General features: G+C 35.9%; 1 protein-coding gene across 1 annotated transcript; it reads right to left on the bottom strand.

Annotated features, from left to right (window-relative positions):
- Window positions 1-5,282: 5,282 nt before the first annotated feature.
- Window positions 5,283-19,165, bottom strand: LOC121240008. The gene is made up of 4 exons (XM_041137437.1): window positions 19,021-19,165; window positions 15,018-16,056; window positions 6,554-6,670; window positions 5,283-6,427 (listed from the first exon to the last, which is right to left on the bottom strand). The coding sequence occupies exons 2-4, from the start codon at window positions 15,945-15,947 to the stop codon at window positions 5,660-5,662; spliced, it is 1,815 nt and encodes a 604-aa protein (XP_040993371.1). The 5' UTR covers window positions 15,948-16,056; window positions 19,021-19,165; the 3' UTR covers window positions 5,283-5,659.

The following is a 19,165-nucleotide window of genomic DNA, read 5'->3' as shown; positions in this document are numbered from 1 at the left end:
AACTTGTCATAGATTTGCCTTCACGTGGAAGCCTCGTTTTGAAAACGGAAGTACTACAATTAAGCTGCTGGTTTTTGTTTTCGTCGACAAGGAAAAAGCTTTGTATTGAGTATTGACGTACTTTTCAGTAACCAGATAAAGGTACAATAAATTGACCAGTTTGTTCTCCAACATGTTATCGTAAAACAAATGAGGACAAAATTTATGACAATCTAGGCGATGGACCAGATCATTATTCAAACCAAGGAGCTGGGCTTTGACTAGTAACTTGGCCAGTTTGTTCTCAACATCTGTAATATAATAACAGACAACCATAAACTGCTACACGTTAACTTGTCAATGCAGTCTCCCATAGTGTTAAACTTGTCTTCGGTGCCCATCTTCCAAAGTAAAATTTAAGATATCAATGAAAGTTGAACAAATTAATTAAAACAATAGGAATATTATAGTCACAAAGTGATTATATAAAAGTAATCTTATAAACTGATGTAGTTTAATAATGTAGTTTGTTAAATTGTAAAGTTACTTTTATTATATAGCAGATCTAACAGATCAAATGAATCTATATCAATTTGTGTGATTATTTTTGTGTAATTTATTTGTAGTTATAACACTCTTTTTTAGTTACAAATGAATTAAATAAAAGTAAACTCCTAGCATGACGTAGTTTGATGTATATAGCATTCGGTCGGTTAAATTGTCAAATTATTTTTATCGTAAAGTAGATTTAATACATCATAAGAAATCACGTCATTTTATGAATTTATTTTGTGTAATTATTTTGTGTCTTCAACACTTCTCAATCCATAAACTCAATAATTAAAATCTGAAGTTGGCTGCAAATTATATATATAATACATGATTCACATGGGTGTTACGACTAGCTAACATGACGGTTTATTTATGTGTACGGGTAATAGGGTGGCTAGCTATATACGAACTACTACTTTTGTTGATTTTGATTTTCCATCTTTATCAATTGGTATATATATGACTTTGAATTAATATTTTAGGGTTGTTGATGAGTCTCACATTCTACAACCACCATATTCCCCACGACTTGTGCCTTCAATCGAGGCTTGATTGCTGGGAAAAAACAATAATATATGTTGAGTTTTGGCACTGATCATGGTGACTTAAGAGAATGACAAAGTGGACCAATATTAATGTATTCCCATGATCCATGGCTGATGACAACTCTTAGACCTCGTGAATTGTGATTTCCTGTACGTACTTTCTGTGCGTACGTAGTACTTCTTCTTCCTCTCCATGTAATTAATAACTTGAAAGGAATGAATTGGGTTGTAATTTTGTTCTACATTTGTTAACCTTTCTCGGAGAAAAAAAATGTGAATATACAAATTGGTTTGAAAATTTTTTCTAATCAATTATTATTTACTATTTTATATTTTGTATTTTATGAAAAATGTACACCTCCACATCTTATAAAAAATATCTCCACGTCTTATAAAGAAGTTATAGGTATGAAACATACATAATAATAAATAGTGACTGATGTATAATATTTTTCAATTAATTTTAAAAAACAATACTACTACTGAAAAGCTGCGCACACTCGGTTGCTAAGAATGAGTGCATGCATGCATGTAAGCTAGAAGAAAAAATGAAGAAAGAAAGAAAGATAAACACAATCATGATAAGCATGTGAGTGAGAGAAAACTTGGCAACGAGGATAAAGTAAGGCTGCATTTAAATGTTGAATATAATTGAATTGAGATGATAAAATATTTATTTTAATATTATTATTATTTTAAAATTTAAAAAAGTTAAAATTTTTATTATATTTTATATTAAAATTAAAAAAAATTATAATTATAAATTGAAATGAATTAAAATAAAGTTACCAACCAAACAAAGCCTAAACGTATCCCCACCAAATATGCATAGAATTTTAACATCATCCATTATCTTATCTGTGACTCATCCTTCTCCTCGATCCCCTCCATGTGATGCCCTAATATTATTATAAAATAAGCCCTCGATACGACGATACATCATCTCATATGCCTTGTCAAAGCAGCTTGAGGGCCATGCCCCATATATGGAAGAAAAGATTGTACGTACTATCTTTAAAGCTTATCGGGGAATGGAATTGAAATGTTTAGAATTTCAAGATAAAAATCGAACAAAAACTGTATTCCGCCTTAAATGAATAAACATGGCTTTACTCATAGTCAAATTTACCGGCAAACTGATTTGAAAATGAGATAAAGATACGAGAGAGATGAGGGGGGCTATTACTCATTGGTACACCACAGGATCAGATATCCATCATTGTGTTGTGTTGTTTAGCTGTGAGGCTGCAAAAGCTTCCCTGATTGGTGTAATTTTCGGGAGGAAGACCAATACTCTGGTATGAATTATGGATAGTGACACTGACAGAGGGACATGGAACTTTAAACCAAGTTGTTTGACTAGTGCAGGGTAAGGGGACAGGATTGTCAGTAAAAGTGTTCAACTCATTGTTGGAAAGATCGAAAGATTTAAAAAAAACCCATCATGGAAAATGATTTCTTTGTTTTCCGACTGGTCGTCTTATACTTACAATAAAAAATGGGTTTGAGATTAAATTGATTCTGAAAATAAATAGAGATGTAAAATGACAGTTGGAACATGAGACTAGAGTTTTAATGGAAAGATATGCTATTTTGTAATATTTTACAAGCGTTTTTTTTTTACTATTGTTGTTGTCTGTTTAAAAGAAGACAAATGCTGTAAGATTCTATACAAATAAATTTATAAATTAACGTGAAGTTATATAGTATATTATATTTATTTTATAATAAAAATATACTGCATCGTAGAATAAATTTACTAATTGACTAAATAATTTTTCTCTTAAAAGAATACTACTTCTCTGATTTTGAAAGACGTGCTTTCTATTTGTGGCCATAGAATTACTGAAGGAATAACAGAGCTCAGGCGCCCCTTTCCAGCATATAACCAGTAATGGCGTCCACATTATGCACATGTATGGATTGAAAAGTTGACTTCAACTCATTTTAATTTATTTTATTTTTATTTTTATAATTTTTTTAAATTTTTATATAAAATATAATAAAAAATTTAATTTTTTTAAATTTTAAAATAATAATAATATTAAAAAATAATATTCTAACAATATTTTATTCAACTAATTTAAAACTATCTCAACTCATCTCTAAATTTAAATGGAACCCGCACTCATTTTAGAGCTAGTTGATAAATGAATTATCAAGACAGATCCTCATTTCAGGTAAAAATATTCTTCCCTATGTCATAAGGTTAAGTAGAAGAAAGTGATGCATGGCAGCAGGAGGGAGACATTAATCCAGCATTTTTTTTTAGGTATTCTAGGTTATTATATGGTTAGAAAAGAAAATATCATATAGAAGGAGCAGCTGACAAACATTTTTTAATGGAAAATAACATATCCTCCACTTGAATCATCAATTACTATTCATTTAGTTGGGCATTATTGTGTTTTTATGACATGAACTGACAAAATTATTCTCATTGAATTAAAAAGGGGACAACATTTGTAAACAATCTAGTCATTTCAAATCTTGAAAAGTACGCAGAAGATGATGCAGTTGCAACCCAAGTCTCGAGATTTGTGATCTCCTCCTCCTTCCTTTGATTTTCTTTTCGTTTTCCCTGTGTGCCAAACATGTTTCCCTCCAGGCTACTGAAAATAAAGAGGCAAACCCCAATATGTTAGATCTGAAATACTAATGAGTAATGATCTTCTATGATACAAGTGTACTCATGTGAAGTTGGCAAAGCATTTGCAAAGGCAATTAATTATCGAGAACCATTGCCGGGTCCTTCTCAAACCGTTGGTTGGAAGTAGGGACCATTTTTAGCTAAAACATGCACCCTACTTTGATGAAACTCTGCATGCCTGCGCGTTGCAGCTTTAAACTTTACGCCATTCTCTCCTTCACAAAATGGCTTTCAAGTTTCTCAAGCAAGCGAATTGGCATCATCATATCCAGGTACACTTTCTTTTGTTTTAAATGCGCCCACAGCTGCACCATCAATGCATCAGTCAGTACACAGATTAATTGTGCTATTTCCTTTCTTTCTTCTTTCTTTACAAATGCAATTAGGTCAAAATACCTACTTGAATTCTTCTGTGCAGTATACCTGCTCGATGGCCATTAAAGACCAACTACACCAACAACCGAATCAACTACCTTCCATAAAAAACAAACCCTATAGGGCAGGGCACAAAGACTTGCTCCAAAAACAAGATGACAAAACAAAGGAAAAAGTTGTAAAATTATTTAATGGAAATAGTGAGGGAATCAGCTATATATCACATCCATGCAAAAACAAAAGACACAGCCCGGCCGGGCCAAGCCACCATCTGTGTGTACCATCGTTGATAGCCCCTAATCATTCGGCAAGCTTGATGGAATATGATTTGTTCTCCATACCTACCAAATGGCTCTCCAAGAAATTATTGCATCGTTTATTTTTGAATTATTCTCTTCGTGAAGCAGGTCATCCACGTACATCAATTAAATAGGAAAATTTAATCTGTATGTTTTAAATTTTAAAATTTATTTTTCAAATCAAATTATGCTATGTAAATAATTTACTAGATGTACTTTACACACCGACTTAAAAATATAATTTTCTTTTTTTTTCTGCTCCACATTATTGATGAAAATAACTTCAGCACCAGAAACGTACTTTTTTTTAAAAATGTTCTGCATTCACATAACGACTCAAACTATGTGACGTCGACGACTCCACCTTTGTAGATCCATGAAAATAAAAAAATCAATCATGGTATTAATATATGAGTACTGCTACAATTCGGGACCCAAAAAGTGTCCGAATGGTGTAATTTTTTTCTTTTTTTTTTTTTATGTATTTTTTTAATCATCATAAACATTTTTTAAAAAAATAAAAAATTTACAACGTTATTAAAAAATATTTTTTTAATCATTCGGTTAAAAAAAAAAAAATCTCATTCGGGACATTTTTTTTGTTCCCAAATTCGGGACCCAAAGCATTTCTCTAATGATTTATCTTATATTTTAAAGCTTTACTCAAACATATCCACGTAGTGTACGTTCCAATCTCCATTTTTCTTCACATAATGTTATAATATTTTTTTCATGCGAAATTGTTCATCACAGATAAATTAATGCGCATGATGAGAACAGGTGCTTTTAAAGTTTCCATTGTCATGCATGCTCTCTGCATTCGTAAATCATACTTGGGAAAATTACCCCAAATCTATCGACCAATATGTTGCTTCCAGCATAGACATAAAAGCAATTGTCACCATTTTATCCATTGTCTTTGCTCTACGACTACATTAGAATTTGATAACATCCGAGATCAAACAAACAGGTAAAATAATAGAAGAAAGACTCCAAAGCAAGAATATTCCCCACCATATGTTGGATAAATCCCAAGGCGCCACAGTGAAATATGGCATAAACTAGTCTGGAAATGATCGAACAAAAACTAAAAGCTCGGTGTCCTTTCCATATAGTTGGGCAGTAAAAATAGAATCTAAAAGCTTTTCTTTAGGAACTGTCCATGCCACTTCCGAGTATTTGCATTGCAACAATTCAGCAACGGACAAACTAGGAGCAAATAACTCCTGGACAAAGTCTTCACAGTTCTTGATACCGATCTAGTATCGATACAGAGGTGGTAGTGGACTGTATTCAGGTAGTATGCCTGAAGGAGGACGATATTCACGTGCTGGTCCTGCAAGACGGTACTCATGTCGCCTACCAGCAGCATCATATGATGCATCAAATTCAGATATAGTTCCTGCAGGAGGACGATACTCATGTGCGGGTCCTGCAAGACGGTACTCAGGCCGCCTACCAGCAGCATCATATGATGCATTGAATTCAGATATAGTTCCTGCAGGAGGATGATACTCACGCGGAGGTCCTGCAAGAAGGTACTCAGGCTGTGCACCAGCAGAATACAATGGATCATAGTACGGCAGACGCTCCTTGTATAAACTGTAGGGATCATGGTGTTCAATCCTATCTCGGTGTGTCAGTTCCAAATCTGAAAGCCGTCGATCATAATGTTCATTGAATGGGTCCCGTCTGTAATTATCCAACTTTGGGGCCCTCTCATAAGCATAAGATGGCAAAGGAAGTGCAGGGCTCGATTGTTGACGGAAAGGTGGGGGTAGGACTGAATGCACTGCCCGAGATGGAAATGCCTCCCTTTCATATACAACAGGTCTCTCTCCATACAGGCGGCCTCCATCAAAAGCAGGGCCCCTCTCTTGCTCCCAGTTGTGCCGTTTAGGCTTCTCTCGATCCTGCCTGTGCCTTCTATTAATCTCTCGGTGAGTTTCTGCCCTGGAACTTCTGCCTGAATGTTTGGACTTGGAACCTTTGCTGGCAGCTTGGAAAAGCTTGCACAGGTTCTTCACCTATTGACCAGTATAGGATGCACTCACTATCAATTAGCATAAAATGCAGACAAACACTACCGCTTTGTAATATGAAGCCATAAAAAATTCCTGCTCAAATATCTTTCATAGGAAACCAAATCAGACCTGTTCAGAGGTCAATTGACAGTTGAACTTGTTCTTCTCGTAATAATTATCCTTGATGACCTTTTTAAACTTCTCCTCTGCCACCGGCAAGCAATCCTCCAAAACAGTAAAGCGCACCTACCATAAACTTCCCTCATTATTATTTCCTCAAACTTTCCACTATAACTTTAGATCAGGAATAAAGGTTTCATCGCAAGGACAAAATTCATGGATAGTTAGCAATGGCCACAAAGACTAAACTATGTTTTTTCCCCTTTCTTTCTTTCTTTCAAATGCCATACTACCCCCAGGTCAGGTCACCCCAAAGAAAACGAGAGGATAAAGAAAGAAAGGCAATAATTTACTAGCATGAAAATTATATTCTTTCTCCACCTCCTTAGTTCTCTTTACCATTCTATAAACAGTGGACAAATGCAGAGATATTTACTTTCACAGCAAATTACAAGGGCAGCAAAGACACTTTGGTCGAGTGATGACCACCATGGAATATATTGCAATTACTATCCTAGACCAGAATTTCTACTTAAAATGGAAGACAGGAGAGAACTTTAGTCCAAACCAAGAAGAACAAAATGCCATTTTGAGAACAAAAACAATCACTAGAAAAAGAACAAAGTTATCACAACAATTCAAGAAAACAAAATCTGAATGGTATGGGAAATGGCAGCAGCGGAGCCATGTTCACAGCAAGAGAACCCCCCCCCCCCCCAAAAAAAAAAAAAAAAATCTTCCCCTTCTCCTCAAAAGATTCTATCAATAATAACAACTTAAATTGTCCACATTCATTACTACAAAAGGGTTGACATTCACAATTGAGTTAAATATAATGTTAAACAGAATTCAAATTACCAATTGCACACTGATGTTCTTTTGCAATCCTTCATAAACTTTTAAAAATGATTTATCCCTCTATATTTTTAACTAAGCAAACAGATAAAAAAAAACTCAGCAATAGAGTACACATTATTATTAAGAGAAATCAATATTCCTATCAACCTTCATAAATATTTGTCTCGTCAAATTCTAAATTACCATTACCATACAGAGTTTTGCTACTTGCAAGCCAGGTGTGTCAACATACCACTTGCTATATTATAGTTATGAGAAAGTTAAAATGCAACGCCAGCAGTTTTTCATCATTATGGGATCCATATTAGTGGATTCCACAACTTAAATACCTCGTAAATCAAGGTACAAGTTTTCAAAGCAGACATCACACAAAAAGTATCTCCGATTTTGTTTGTAACTTTCGATCTTTACACCTACAGGCTAATTATATGTACACATCAAGATGGAACATTGCAACACCCCGAACTCTTGAGGTTTCTAATTTAGGAAAGTTAGGTTTACAATACAAGTAGGGTTTCTATTTTTATGCTTCGTTTGCTTCCTCAACTCATCATTACAACTTTTTCAAATTTCAATACAAAATATAATAAATAATTTAACTTTTTCAAATCCCAAAATAATAATAATATTAAAAAATAATATTCTAACAATATTTTATTATCTCAACTCAACTCAATTCAGTTCAACATCCAAACGTAGCCTTGGAGATTAACTTGGGGTTAGATTGGCGTTCATTCCTTGAGGTTAATTATTAGGCACCTAGGATTATGGATGATTAATTTTATGAAGATCTAGAAACCCACTAGGCCCATGCAAGGATGAGCAAATCCAAGTATTATCCTTGCCAAGCCCATCGATAGCCCATGAAAGTGAGCCCACATAGATTATACCTGGAATCTACTTGCACTACACTTCTAGGTGCAAGCACAAGTCTTTCTACTCCAACTACAAGTCACCTATTCCTACTCCAACCACAACTCCCAATGCGAGCTCCCGTTTTGCGGCGTGGTGGCAAGACGAACATTCCATCAGTTAACAGTCTGAAAGATGTCGCTTGAAGTCTCAATGGTCACTTACGCTAATAACATGTGACTCACTTCCCCTCCCACAACTCCTAATGCAACCAGAACACCTAAGGCAGTGTTAAAACCCCTAGAAAAGTAGCCTCAGGACAAGCCTCGACATTGCCCTTGGAAGGCAAGGACAGCACCATGGCTAGCCTACATGCATGTCTTGGCCCGTGCCGTGACACGCATGGGGCACCCAGCATGCATGCATGCCTTGGCCCACGTGTTGACATGCACGGAGCGCCTAGCATGCAGGCTAGTGAGGTTAGTGGCCGAGCACGGCCCTGCGCACGCCTCTGCACGCACCCACGCACAAGCTCGCCCAAACGTGCCTCCCTGTGCACGCCCCAGCATGCAGCCCACGCCGCACAGCAGCAAGGCTAGTGGCATGCCCTTGCAGGCATGCCATCCAGCGCAAGCTCCAGCCCGTGCCTTGCAGGCTAAGCCAGTGGCATGCCCACCAGGCATGCCATTCAGCTCATGACTCCAACCCATGCCTTGCAGCCCAACACCCAGGCCACCAGCCTGGGCCATGCAGCACGCACACATGGCTCACCATCAGTAGGCCTTGCATGGCACCAGACCATGCCCACTAGCAGGCCCATGCATGGCACCATGCCATGCCCATCAGCAAGCCATGTTGTGCCACCTAGCCATGGACCAATCCGAAGACCGCCATGCACCATTCTAGCCACCATGGGCTCATGCATGCCTCGACCAACTTGGCCCATGCTTCTATGTTATTTCTTTTTTATTTAATTTATTTTTATTTATTTATTTCCAAGGGACCTATTGGGGGTTTCCAAATTGTAACTCTTATAAATAGAACCCTTAGTCTTTTCTTTTACATCTTTTGAAAAATTCCTTTTGCACGGCTTTGTTCTTAAGATCATACATTTCGGTGCTTAGCACTTGGGCTCTTTGGGGTGCAATTCGTGAATCCCTAAGGAGAAAATCACACTTTGCAATTCGTAAATAAGTGTAGTTCAATTTATCAATCTTATGAATAATATTCATTCATTCTCTTGTCTTCCATTTTCTCTCCATTGATATTGTTATTTATGTGCATTGCTCGTGAATTGTTCTTGAATTGTTCTTGAGAAAACATTGTGTTCTTCGGATTGTTCATTGGCAAAAGTCCATCATTTGCCTCATTTGATCCATCCAAACACTTAGTGCCGCCCACTATAGTGTTTGCCTAGGTCCACTTTCCATACATAGCCTTGCCGCCACTCTCATAAAACCCTAGCCAAATCCCCACTTCCATACACGACATTCCCATATTTACCCATCTTCCATCCTTGTTTGCCCTAGCCGAAACATCCTCACATTTGAATCCAAGTCCAATTTTCGGCCAACACTTGCCTTAATTGGATTAACCCTAGCCGCCCACCTCCCATTCCATATTGGGGTTCCTATAATTTAGGAACCCTAGTTGACCATATCTACACCCATAACCGGCCATATCCTTCCTTATTAGAGTTCCAAGATTTTAGGAATCATTCCTAAAATCTCTCAACCAATCACTCAATCCATTCCTTATTGCCGTCCACCCTAGCCGCCCAACATCTAGCCCTAATTCCATCTTCCTTCATCCAACCCTAAACCTAAACCCTATGTGGCGCCAACCCTAGATTCATCCATTGTTGTGCGACTCCATCATCCATTGCAACCCTTACACGCCATCATCATTCCCATCAACCCACATGCCATGACAAGCCTAAACACCTAACCTCACTCTACCAAAGTAGCCATCTTGTGACCTTTGTCGAGAACCAAGCAAGAGAGGAACAGGCTCTTGGTCAACATAAGGAGATCCTAGGCGAGGAGATCATAATGTTTAGGAACTTGACCGAGGTCCCTAACAGGCAGCCACAACTCCTAGTCAACTATGGCTCCAAATCATATTCAAACACTCCATTAATCCCACAACACTAGGACTACAACACCCTCCAAACTCTATCGACCCCATATGAGAGCCTGTCTACCATGACATGAGCCCTAAGCATGGCCCCGTCAAAGGCCACAAAATTCTCTTAAATTTTGTGGTAAAATCAAAAACCTTAAGTCCCATAACCCTTGCTACAACATTCACCCCCTAAGCAAGAAGATCAAGATCCAAACCACTTAGCAAAGCTGTGTACTCCAACCCAACCTTTGGATCAAGCTCTTCCTTTAGGTAACTCTCTCTCTCTCTCTCTCTCTCTCTCTCTCTCTCTCTCTCTCTCTTTCATGATAGGTATACTAGACTAATGCCATGAGATCAAATGAAAATAGTGAAATTCGGATTTCATAAAGGGCTAGGAATTACACATGCTAGAATTAAGTTTATGGCATTAGAATGCATGTTTATACACAGGGTTGGACAAGCATACATATAGGAAGATTATTTGAATGAAATCATGCATATTTGAGGAGTTAGACTTATGATTTTGACGGTTTAAACATTGGGACAGATTTTACAAAGAGAGATCATAAGCAATTTGGGCAGCATAGTATATGCTTGAACATGGATGGATGCATTGAAGATAGGGTCATGTGAACTCAAAGACTAGTGTTAATAGCATGCATAGTCACGGGATTGCTTAAACAATAATTAGGTTTGAAGATCTTATTGTGCAGAGGTATGAATTGCGAGGGAAGATGATGGACTAAAATGACTAAAGTGATCTAGCAAAAGTTAAGGGCTAATTGAATGTTTAGGAAGTCAATATGCATTCGGGTAGTCCAACTAAGAGAAGTTTTAGTTTTTAAAGCGATGATATATGAGATTACAAATTGACTTGATTACATATTTATTGAATAGGTGATTATCGATGTGCTAATTGATGTCCAAAGTTGCAAGGTAAGTAATACGATCATGCTGTCTTGCATATTTTCTAAATTATGTAAGCAGCATGATAATACCCTTATATGTATGGTAAACGATGTTTTACTGCTAAAAAATATGTATGGTAAACAATGTTTTTAAAGTATTATGTGTGTATGACCCTTTATTGAAAGCCCCTTTTTACGTATCACGTTATGAAGAAAGTGATTTTTGAATATCACGTTATTATGTGTTTCACATGCATCATAATATGTTTTCAATTATGATAACGATGAGCTATGTCATTATGTGGTCTGCATGCATTATGATATGAAAGATAAAAGATAAGTTAGGAAAGAAGCTTTAAAAATGGCCGTAAAAAATGCATGGTACTAATGCAATTATGGGAGGATGTGCAAGCCATAGACCTAAGCGTAGTCCACCATAGTTTCTTATGATAAGTTAAGCGGCTCCCCTTGCGGCCACAGGCAGTGGAACCAATGCACAACCCCCCACATGGGGGTTAAGGTGTGTTGGCCATTAATGAAAGGAAAAGACAAGTTCAATGAGTTATTCATAGTACATGTTACATGTTTATGTTACTATAAGTATTAAGTATGCACTAGATAAAAAATAAAAAATAAAAAAGGTATTAAGTATGCACATTTTTCAAGGAAATCCTATATTTATATTATTTTTACTGCATTATGTATTACTTATTGAGTATTCAACTCATTTTTTTCTATATTTTAAATGTGTTTTAACCACCTAGGTTATGGTCATTGTGAGACAGATGTTGTAGGATGGAACTTGACTTAGGGAGATGATACAAAGGCCCAGACAGTTTGAGATATTTAGGGGATGTTTGGAAACTCTTTCAATCTCATCTCCTTCCTAGACATCATTCAAATACAAACACTTTCAAATTAATGCTTTTTCAAATTAATCATTATAATTTTTCCAAATTTTCAAACAAAAAACAATTCAATTTTCACAAATTCCAAAATAAAAATAATATTACAAAATCATATTCTAACAATAGTTAACTTAACAATATTTTTTATTCAATTTTTTCTCTCATTTTTCAAAATCCAGTAAATACTTAACTCAAACTATCTCATTACTATTCACAAACCATCTTACTATTATTAACAAAATTCTCATCTCATCTCATTCCCCAAGTATCCCCTTAGTTTTACGTTTTCAATCATTAAATTTATTTTTTCAAGTACGAGACTTAAATGATTTTCAATAAGTACTTCCACTCTCCTTTAAATTTTAATGAAGTATGCTTTATTTTAAATTATGGAATCTTTTATACTGGGCTTCTATGTAATGTATATGGTTTTAAAGGTTAGCAACATTCAGGTTCATCTAGATTTCAAAAAATGATGTTATTCTTAAACCTAGGGGGACGGGGAGTTACAAACATCAATGGAAATAAAGATGCATGGATTGAAAGGTAATATCACAATAAACATTGGAGAAACCTTTTACTTTAGGTCTTTGGTTTAAGACAAGTAACTTTGTATAGACTTTGGCAAAAATGGAAATTGTATCATTTGGTCTATGAATGATAAAATCAGTGACGATGAAAGTGTTAAGACACACTTAAGCACAAACGCTGTCTAGAGCTTATGCACTAAGTGAAAAGTGTAAGTACATGCCTGATTCAAGTAAAATGCACATTTCTAAAATGATGTATAATAACATAACATCGATAAAATACAACAAAAGACAAAGCAAGGTGGTAATATGTTTGGCCTATTAACTCAATTTATTAGAGTATTATGCAACGCGACAATCAAGTAATCATCTAATTATATTTTGTATGGGTACTCTAATTGCATGAAAAGTTTAGACATAGTAGCTATTGTATTGAAGGGTGGGAATATTCATGAGTTTCTTTCTTCTTTCCAGATTACTAGATTGTAACTAGGTGTCTCACTTTGTATACTTCTTGTATACTTGGGCATTGCCTAATTTCAATCTATTCAATAAAGTTTCTTACTTAAAAAAAATAGAAGGTTTAGACATAGTATTTGATATAATTATACCATTCTTTACTAAATATGCACATCTATGACGTCTAATACCCAAAATCAAATTGAAGTATGCAGTTGAATCAAAATCTACCAAAAAGGCCATGACATAAAACATTAAAGGCCCACACAATGTAGGTATCCCTATGCAATCAAATATCAATCCACCTAGAAAGCCAGCTTGGACTATTAAATTGAGTTCAAAGCATATGCATCACATATGACATGTCACGCCATGGTAAGTAAATGATCTTATATGTAAATTAATACTAAAATATTTGTAAGACAAATGATACAGTCCTAAGTTGTGCAGGCCCCACACACTCTTTAAAAAAATTGAGACCCACCATGAAAAAATGGGTTTTTCATGTGAGTCCTAGATTTGCCCAACTTTTTCCAAAGTAAATACATGGGGCTAGCACATCCTAGGGTTGTACAAATAATTTCCTTACGAGTTAACATCATTTTCTAGGTCTTGAAAGGATATTTTATATTTAATTTTTATAAAAATTATAAAAAGTGCTTTTCGTGAATCAAAACTCACAAAAAATTACAACATTGCTAGTCAAGCAATACCATAAACAACCTTAAGACCACTCATTCACCTCAACTAACTTCATAGATGATGACCAACCATGGCCTTAGGTGGTGGTGGGCTAGCAAGGGCAAAATGATTGTGGAACATTAATGTCATGGGTCACAAGAAGTTTTTTGTGAATAAAAAACACTCACATAATCCATTGGCCTTCCAAAGGGATGCAAGTGGCAACTTACAATTTTTTTTTTTTATAGGTATGGCAACTTACAATAGGATGGCTAAGGCTGTATTTGAATATTGAGCTGAGCTAAGTTTTTATAAAAAGTAGTGAGTTGAGTAAGTGGAGTGAGTTATGTGGGGTCCATCTAAAATGAGTTTAGATGTGTTTGGATGTTAAGATGAGTTTAATACTATTTATGAAAAATTGAAAAGAGTTGTGGGTCCCACGTATAAAAATGTGTTAAGTTGAAAAAGGTTGTGGGTCCCACATGTAAGGAGATTTTGAGTTGAGATGAGTTTATAAATTTGAAAATTAGGTGTTTGGATGTTAAACTCAGCTTAAAATTAGACTGAACTGAGTTGATCTCAACTGAATCTTGCAACCAAACGGGGCCTAAGTCATGCAAGTGAAGGGGTTGTGCCACTAGGGATGTCATGCTATATATTCAAAAGGGAAGGGGAAAATTCAAAGGGTGATTGGATCAAGGGTATTCATGACAGTCAAAGGTGTTGCAAGGATTAGGGTTTTAGAAATTGAGGAGAGGTTGCAAACAATAAGATGGCTACAAGTGAAAGAGGTGGTGCCACTAGCTGCGATGGGGCGAAAGAGTTTTTCTTTTTAAGGTAAAAGAGGGGAAGAAAGGGACGAGTTGTGAAAAATAGCTAATCCCTTTGAAGAGGAATAAGCTATTTTAAGGTCCACAATATAAATATTAGAGTTGACCCACAAGCAATTCCCATTGATTGACAATTTGTCCCACCAAACATAAGAAATGTAGAAAATACTCTTTGAAAAACCTTTTATGTCCAAACAACCATGTTTAAAAGCACTTGTCCAATAAATTTTGAACAATAAAGTAAAAGCAAGAGCCTTCATAATCATGAAGAATCAAACGTTTGTATCAAGTACTCAAAGTTGATATTAAAATTGATTACTAACCTGAGCTGGGAACCCAGACTTGAAAGCTTTAGGCTCAATGTTATAACCCCCGCGTCCCACGGCTTTGTAGATTCCATACATCAATTTCAAATCATAATCAAACAAAAAGAGCTTCATGCCGGTATAAATCTTTTGTACAATATCTTTCTTGCTTGCAGGCAACCCTAAAACCTTGTAACGAAAACAATCAATCTTTGTCTTGGAACTACACATGAATATTATTCCCATAATCTCCTTATCTGTAGTCCTCTTTTCCGTTTTTGCTAAATTTAGCTTGCCCGTATCCTCAGCAACTACTTTATAATTCCTCAGAGCCTTCTTCTTCTTTCTCTTCTTGTTTGATGATTTTGTCCCATTCACATCTTCGGTCATGGAATCCATAACCCTCAAAACCATCTTCTCCTTTTTGCTAATTGTGTTTGAGGAACTTGGCTTCTCAGTATCCTTGACAATCACTTCATTAGAAACACTCAAGGGCATGTTCTCCGTCTTGTGTTTCTTGTTCAGTGATTGTTGCTTAGTTGCGTCTTCAATAGCCAAAGCATCATCGACTTCCATAGTTATCATCTTCCTTTTGCTAATTGTGTTTGAAGATTCTGGTTTCTCACTATCCTTAGCAATCATTTCATTTATAGCCCTCGAGGCCATTTTCTTCCTTTTGATTCTCTTCTTCAACTTTTTAACCTTTTCCTTAGAATCCCTTTCAATATTACCTTCATTCTTCACCTCCTTGTTCATTTCTTCTTCACTCATTACCTTTTGTTGTGTACTTCCGTCAGCATTTGCATCTTTTATCATGTGGTCTTCCTTCTCTTCAACCCCAACTCTAGTAATATGTGTAGACTTATCACCATTCATCTTCATGAGCTCATAGGCAACCATATCACCCTTGGCCCCAGTCACGACAATGGATTTTTCTTCATTCACCATTATAGGCTCGAACGCACTTATCTCAATCTCGTCACTTCAACTATGTCAGGCTTTTCAAATTCTGATATTACGGGTGAGTCATTAACCCTTCATGTCATGCATGACCACCCTGTACGATCACAAAGAAGGAATAATCATGCAAGCCTAAAAACACTTTAGACTTGAAGTGCTAGAAATAGCGTACATCACCGGAAATGGCCCTTTTAAATAAATAAAAAAAAACCTTCATTAAACAGTACAAAAGGCACAACCTAAGTACATAGGACGTATAGAAGACACCTATCTAGAAGGAGAGAAACATACAAGAGAATCATGAGATTCCAATCAATTCAAGTCTATAGAAGTTGCCCAAAGGAAGAGAGTTTTGAAAAAGAATGCTTTGAGCTCTTTCAGCGTCCGCTCACAAACTCTGAGAATTTCCGTCATTCCTTTCCTACACCATATAAGACAAGTAGGACCCATATTTCACACTGCTGCAATTTTTGGGCTACCACTTAATTTTCTCCAAGAGTAAAAAAGGATGAAGATTATTCTATGCATGACCCCAGCCCAAAAAATGACCTAATCTACTTAAGGGATTTATTATTCAAATCCTAGCTGCTTCAAAAGGGTCTAATAGGTATCCAGCCTAAAATCATTAAGTCATAGTTGTGTCACATGGAATATCATTTTACCCATATGGTGGATCAAATGGGACAAAATAACAGATCATATAGGTGCTTCCCCAACTCTTCTTTCATGAAATAGAATAAACTTATATAGCTCAAAAAGAAGTTCGATGGTGAATGTAAGAAGCCATTTTTATAACATTGTAGAATACTACTTGCTCCAATTGGTTAATAACCTCCTCTTCCGCTTTAAGACAAGGGTAGCTTGATCAAAGAAATGAAAGATATAGAGGGAGAAGCTCTTTGAAGCATACAAATTCTTATCCCCATCCTATATAACAGACTTGTCATCATTATTGCCCTCAAGGCATAGAAACTCCCTATGGCCTCAAGTTTTTGCTTCGAACGCTTAAGTTATGAATTATTACAAGTAATCGAAGATCTTATAAATAAAAGTGTATGCCCAAGTACACTAGAAGTATACAGGCTTAAATTATGTTAAATATTGCGCCAAGCATAGTCCACATTAAGTGTAAAGAGAAGTTGAGTTTTCAACAAGTCTTATAATGAAATCAAATTCATTGTTTTAAGTTAAGAAAGAACAGTAAAAAGAGAATTCTTTTAGTACAACTTAATTCAACAATATTACCAAACCTAAGGTTACTGGAAAGTTGAACATGAAATCATCAAGAAGCAAAAGGGTCCAAGCTTTACTTTTGATACTTATCATCCTCCTCAGCTTTTGGTGATATACTATTATAATAACGAAGACTTTTGACACTAGGAAAAGATCTTTATTTTGTCCTACCATCAAACCATCATCTTCTTTCTTGATGCTGTTAGGGATTGATGAAAGTAGGGAACCAAATGATAGATTGAAGAAGGAACATGCCTCTCTTTAAAATCTTGAGCGCACAAAGAGCAAAGAGCATGTTTGGATAATGAAAATTTTAAGAACTTTTGAGAATTCTTAAAAAAGGATTTTGCGACGTGTTTATTGAGTTTTGTGAAAGTGGATAGGAAAATTGAGAAATTGTTTGGATAAAAAATTCTCCAGATACGTTTTGTATTTGGGCTTGTGAGACTATGTAGGTAGATTTGAAAGTGTTTAAAAATTTTTAGTTATTCTCAGTTGTTGTAAAGTTGTTTGGTTTTTGTTTTTGTTTTTTCATGGAAAGCTAAGCAAATGATTGGATGAAAAGTATGGAATTTAAATATGCTTAATTAATGATCTCAATTATTTAACCCTCCTTTAACTAAGATCTCAATTATTTAAGCTTCAAAAATTAGAAAACCCCAAAAATTAGGAGTTCAAAAGTCACAAGGAAAACCTAAAAATAATACAAAAAAAAGAAGGGAAAAATAACCTTAGCCACCTCATCCTAATTAAGAGCCACTTGTCCTACACTCCCCCAAGCCTTAATCTTCATTGTCCACTTGACATATAGAGAAATTGATGGAAAAAGGGTAACAAAACGATATGGACTGCAATACAAAGGCCAAGGCCACATTGCAATGCTACTGCTAGAAGAAGGGCATGGATTGACAGAAAACTCTTCTTTTACCTTTTTAAATTTACCTTTCTAAGAAAATAAAGCTTTACAATCTTTTTCAACAGAAGTATTAAGGCATAAACCTGCTCCATGCATCCATGGAATGCTGATTTAAAATTTGCCAACATCTGCAATCCTTGCATTACTATGCCATACCTATGCCAATTTTGCAGACTCATACCAAGGCTACTGCCAGCCGAAAATACAATCCCAAGACAGAGAAAAAAACCATTGCTATTACCATCATTAAAGACCTTAACACGTTTCAATGAAATTGACAAAGTAGAAGAAGGGAAAATCAGCATCCTAATCTACACAAGAAATTCAAACACAACCTAGTCTAGGATGATTTATAGAAGAGGTCAAACCTGAATATTGAATGCTGCTTAGACAAAGAGAAAGCAATAATTCATCAACCAGTTGATTTCTTATTCCAACCAACATTTAAAAAACAATCCTGAGGATACACAATCTTACTGTATCGTTACAAAATAGAAGAAAATCACGAAAGATGGAGTCTAGTATTGTCTTTTTCTTTGTATAAGGTGCCTCATAATTCATAACCAAGTTTTGTTTTCTTAATCTAACCAAATCGAGTACGGAAATCTATTTATCGGATTCCAAGTAATGAAAATCCCAACACGGGCAAAGCGGATCTCTTTTTGTTTTTCCATTTCCGCACCGTTTTCCCAGCGACCACATAGCCCGGGTCAACAATTCTTCCATATGGACAATCAATGAAATCTCATCAACCGAAAGAATGATAAATCAAAATAAACGCACAAAACAGCCCCAACTTACTCTACCGATTGGATCAGAGATCCTATCACAAAATAAGAATAATCCAGCGCACGATATTCTATAAGAACAATTTCGGGCCACAACTTAAGAGATAAGAAAACGAGGACTCACCTGCTCTGTGGATGAAAAATGCGAAGCGCGAGACGGCGAGAGAAGACGAGGGCGAGAGAAATCCACGGAAAGGGGAAGTATTTATTTCACGGATTGTCCCGATTTGCCCTAATTATAAACCCATCCCTCCGGTAAAAAGTTTTAA

This window comes from Juglans microcarpa x Juglans regia, chromosome 7D, assembly GCF_004785595.1.
Source record: "Juglans microcarpa x Juglans regia isolate MS1-56 chromosome 7D, Jm3101_v1.0, whole genome shotgun sequence".
In the NCBI taxonomy this organism is placed as follows: domain Eukaryota; kingdom Viridiplantae; phylum Streptophyta; class Magnoliopsida; order Fagales; family Juglandaceae; genus Juglans; species Juglans microcarpa x Juglans regia.
The sequence above is the reverse complement of the archived record's forward strand: the minus strand, read 5'-3'. Positions and strand labels throughout refer to the sequence as shown.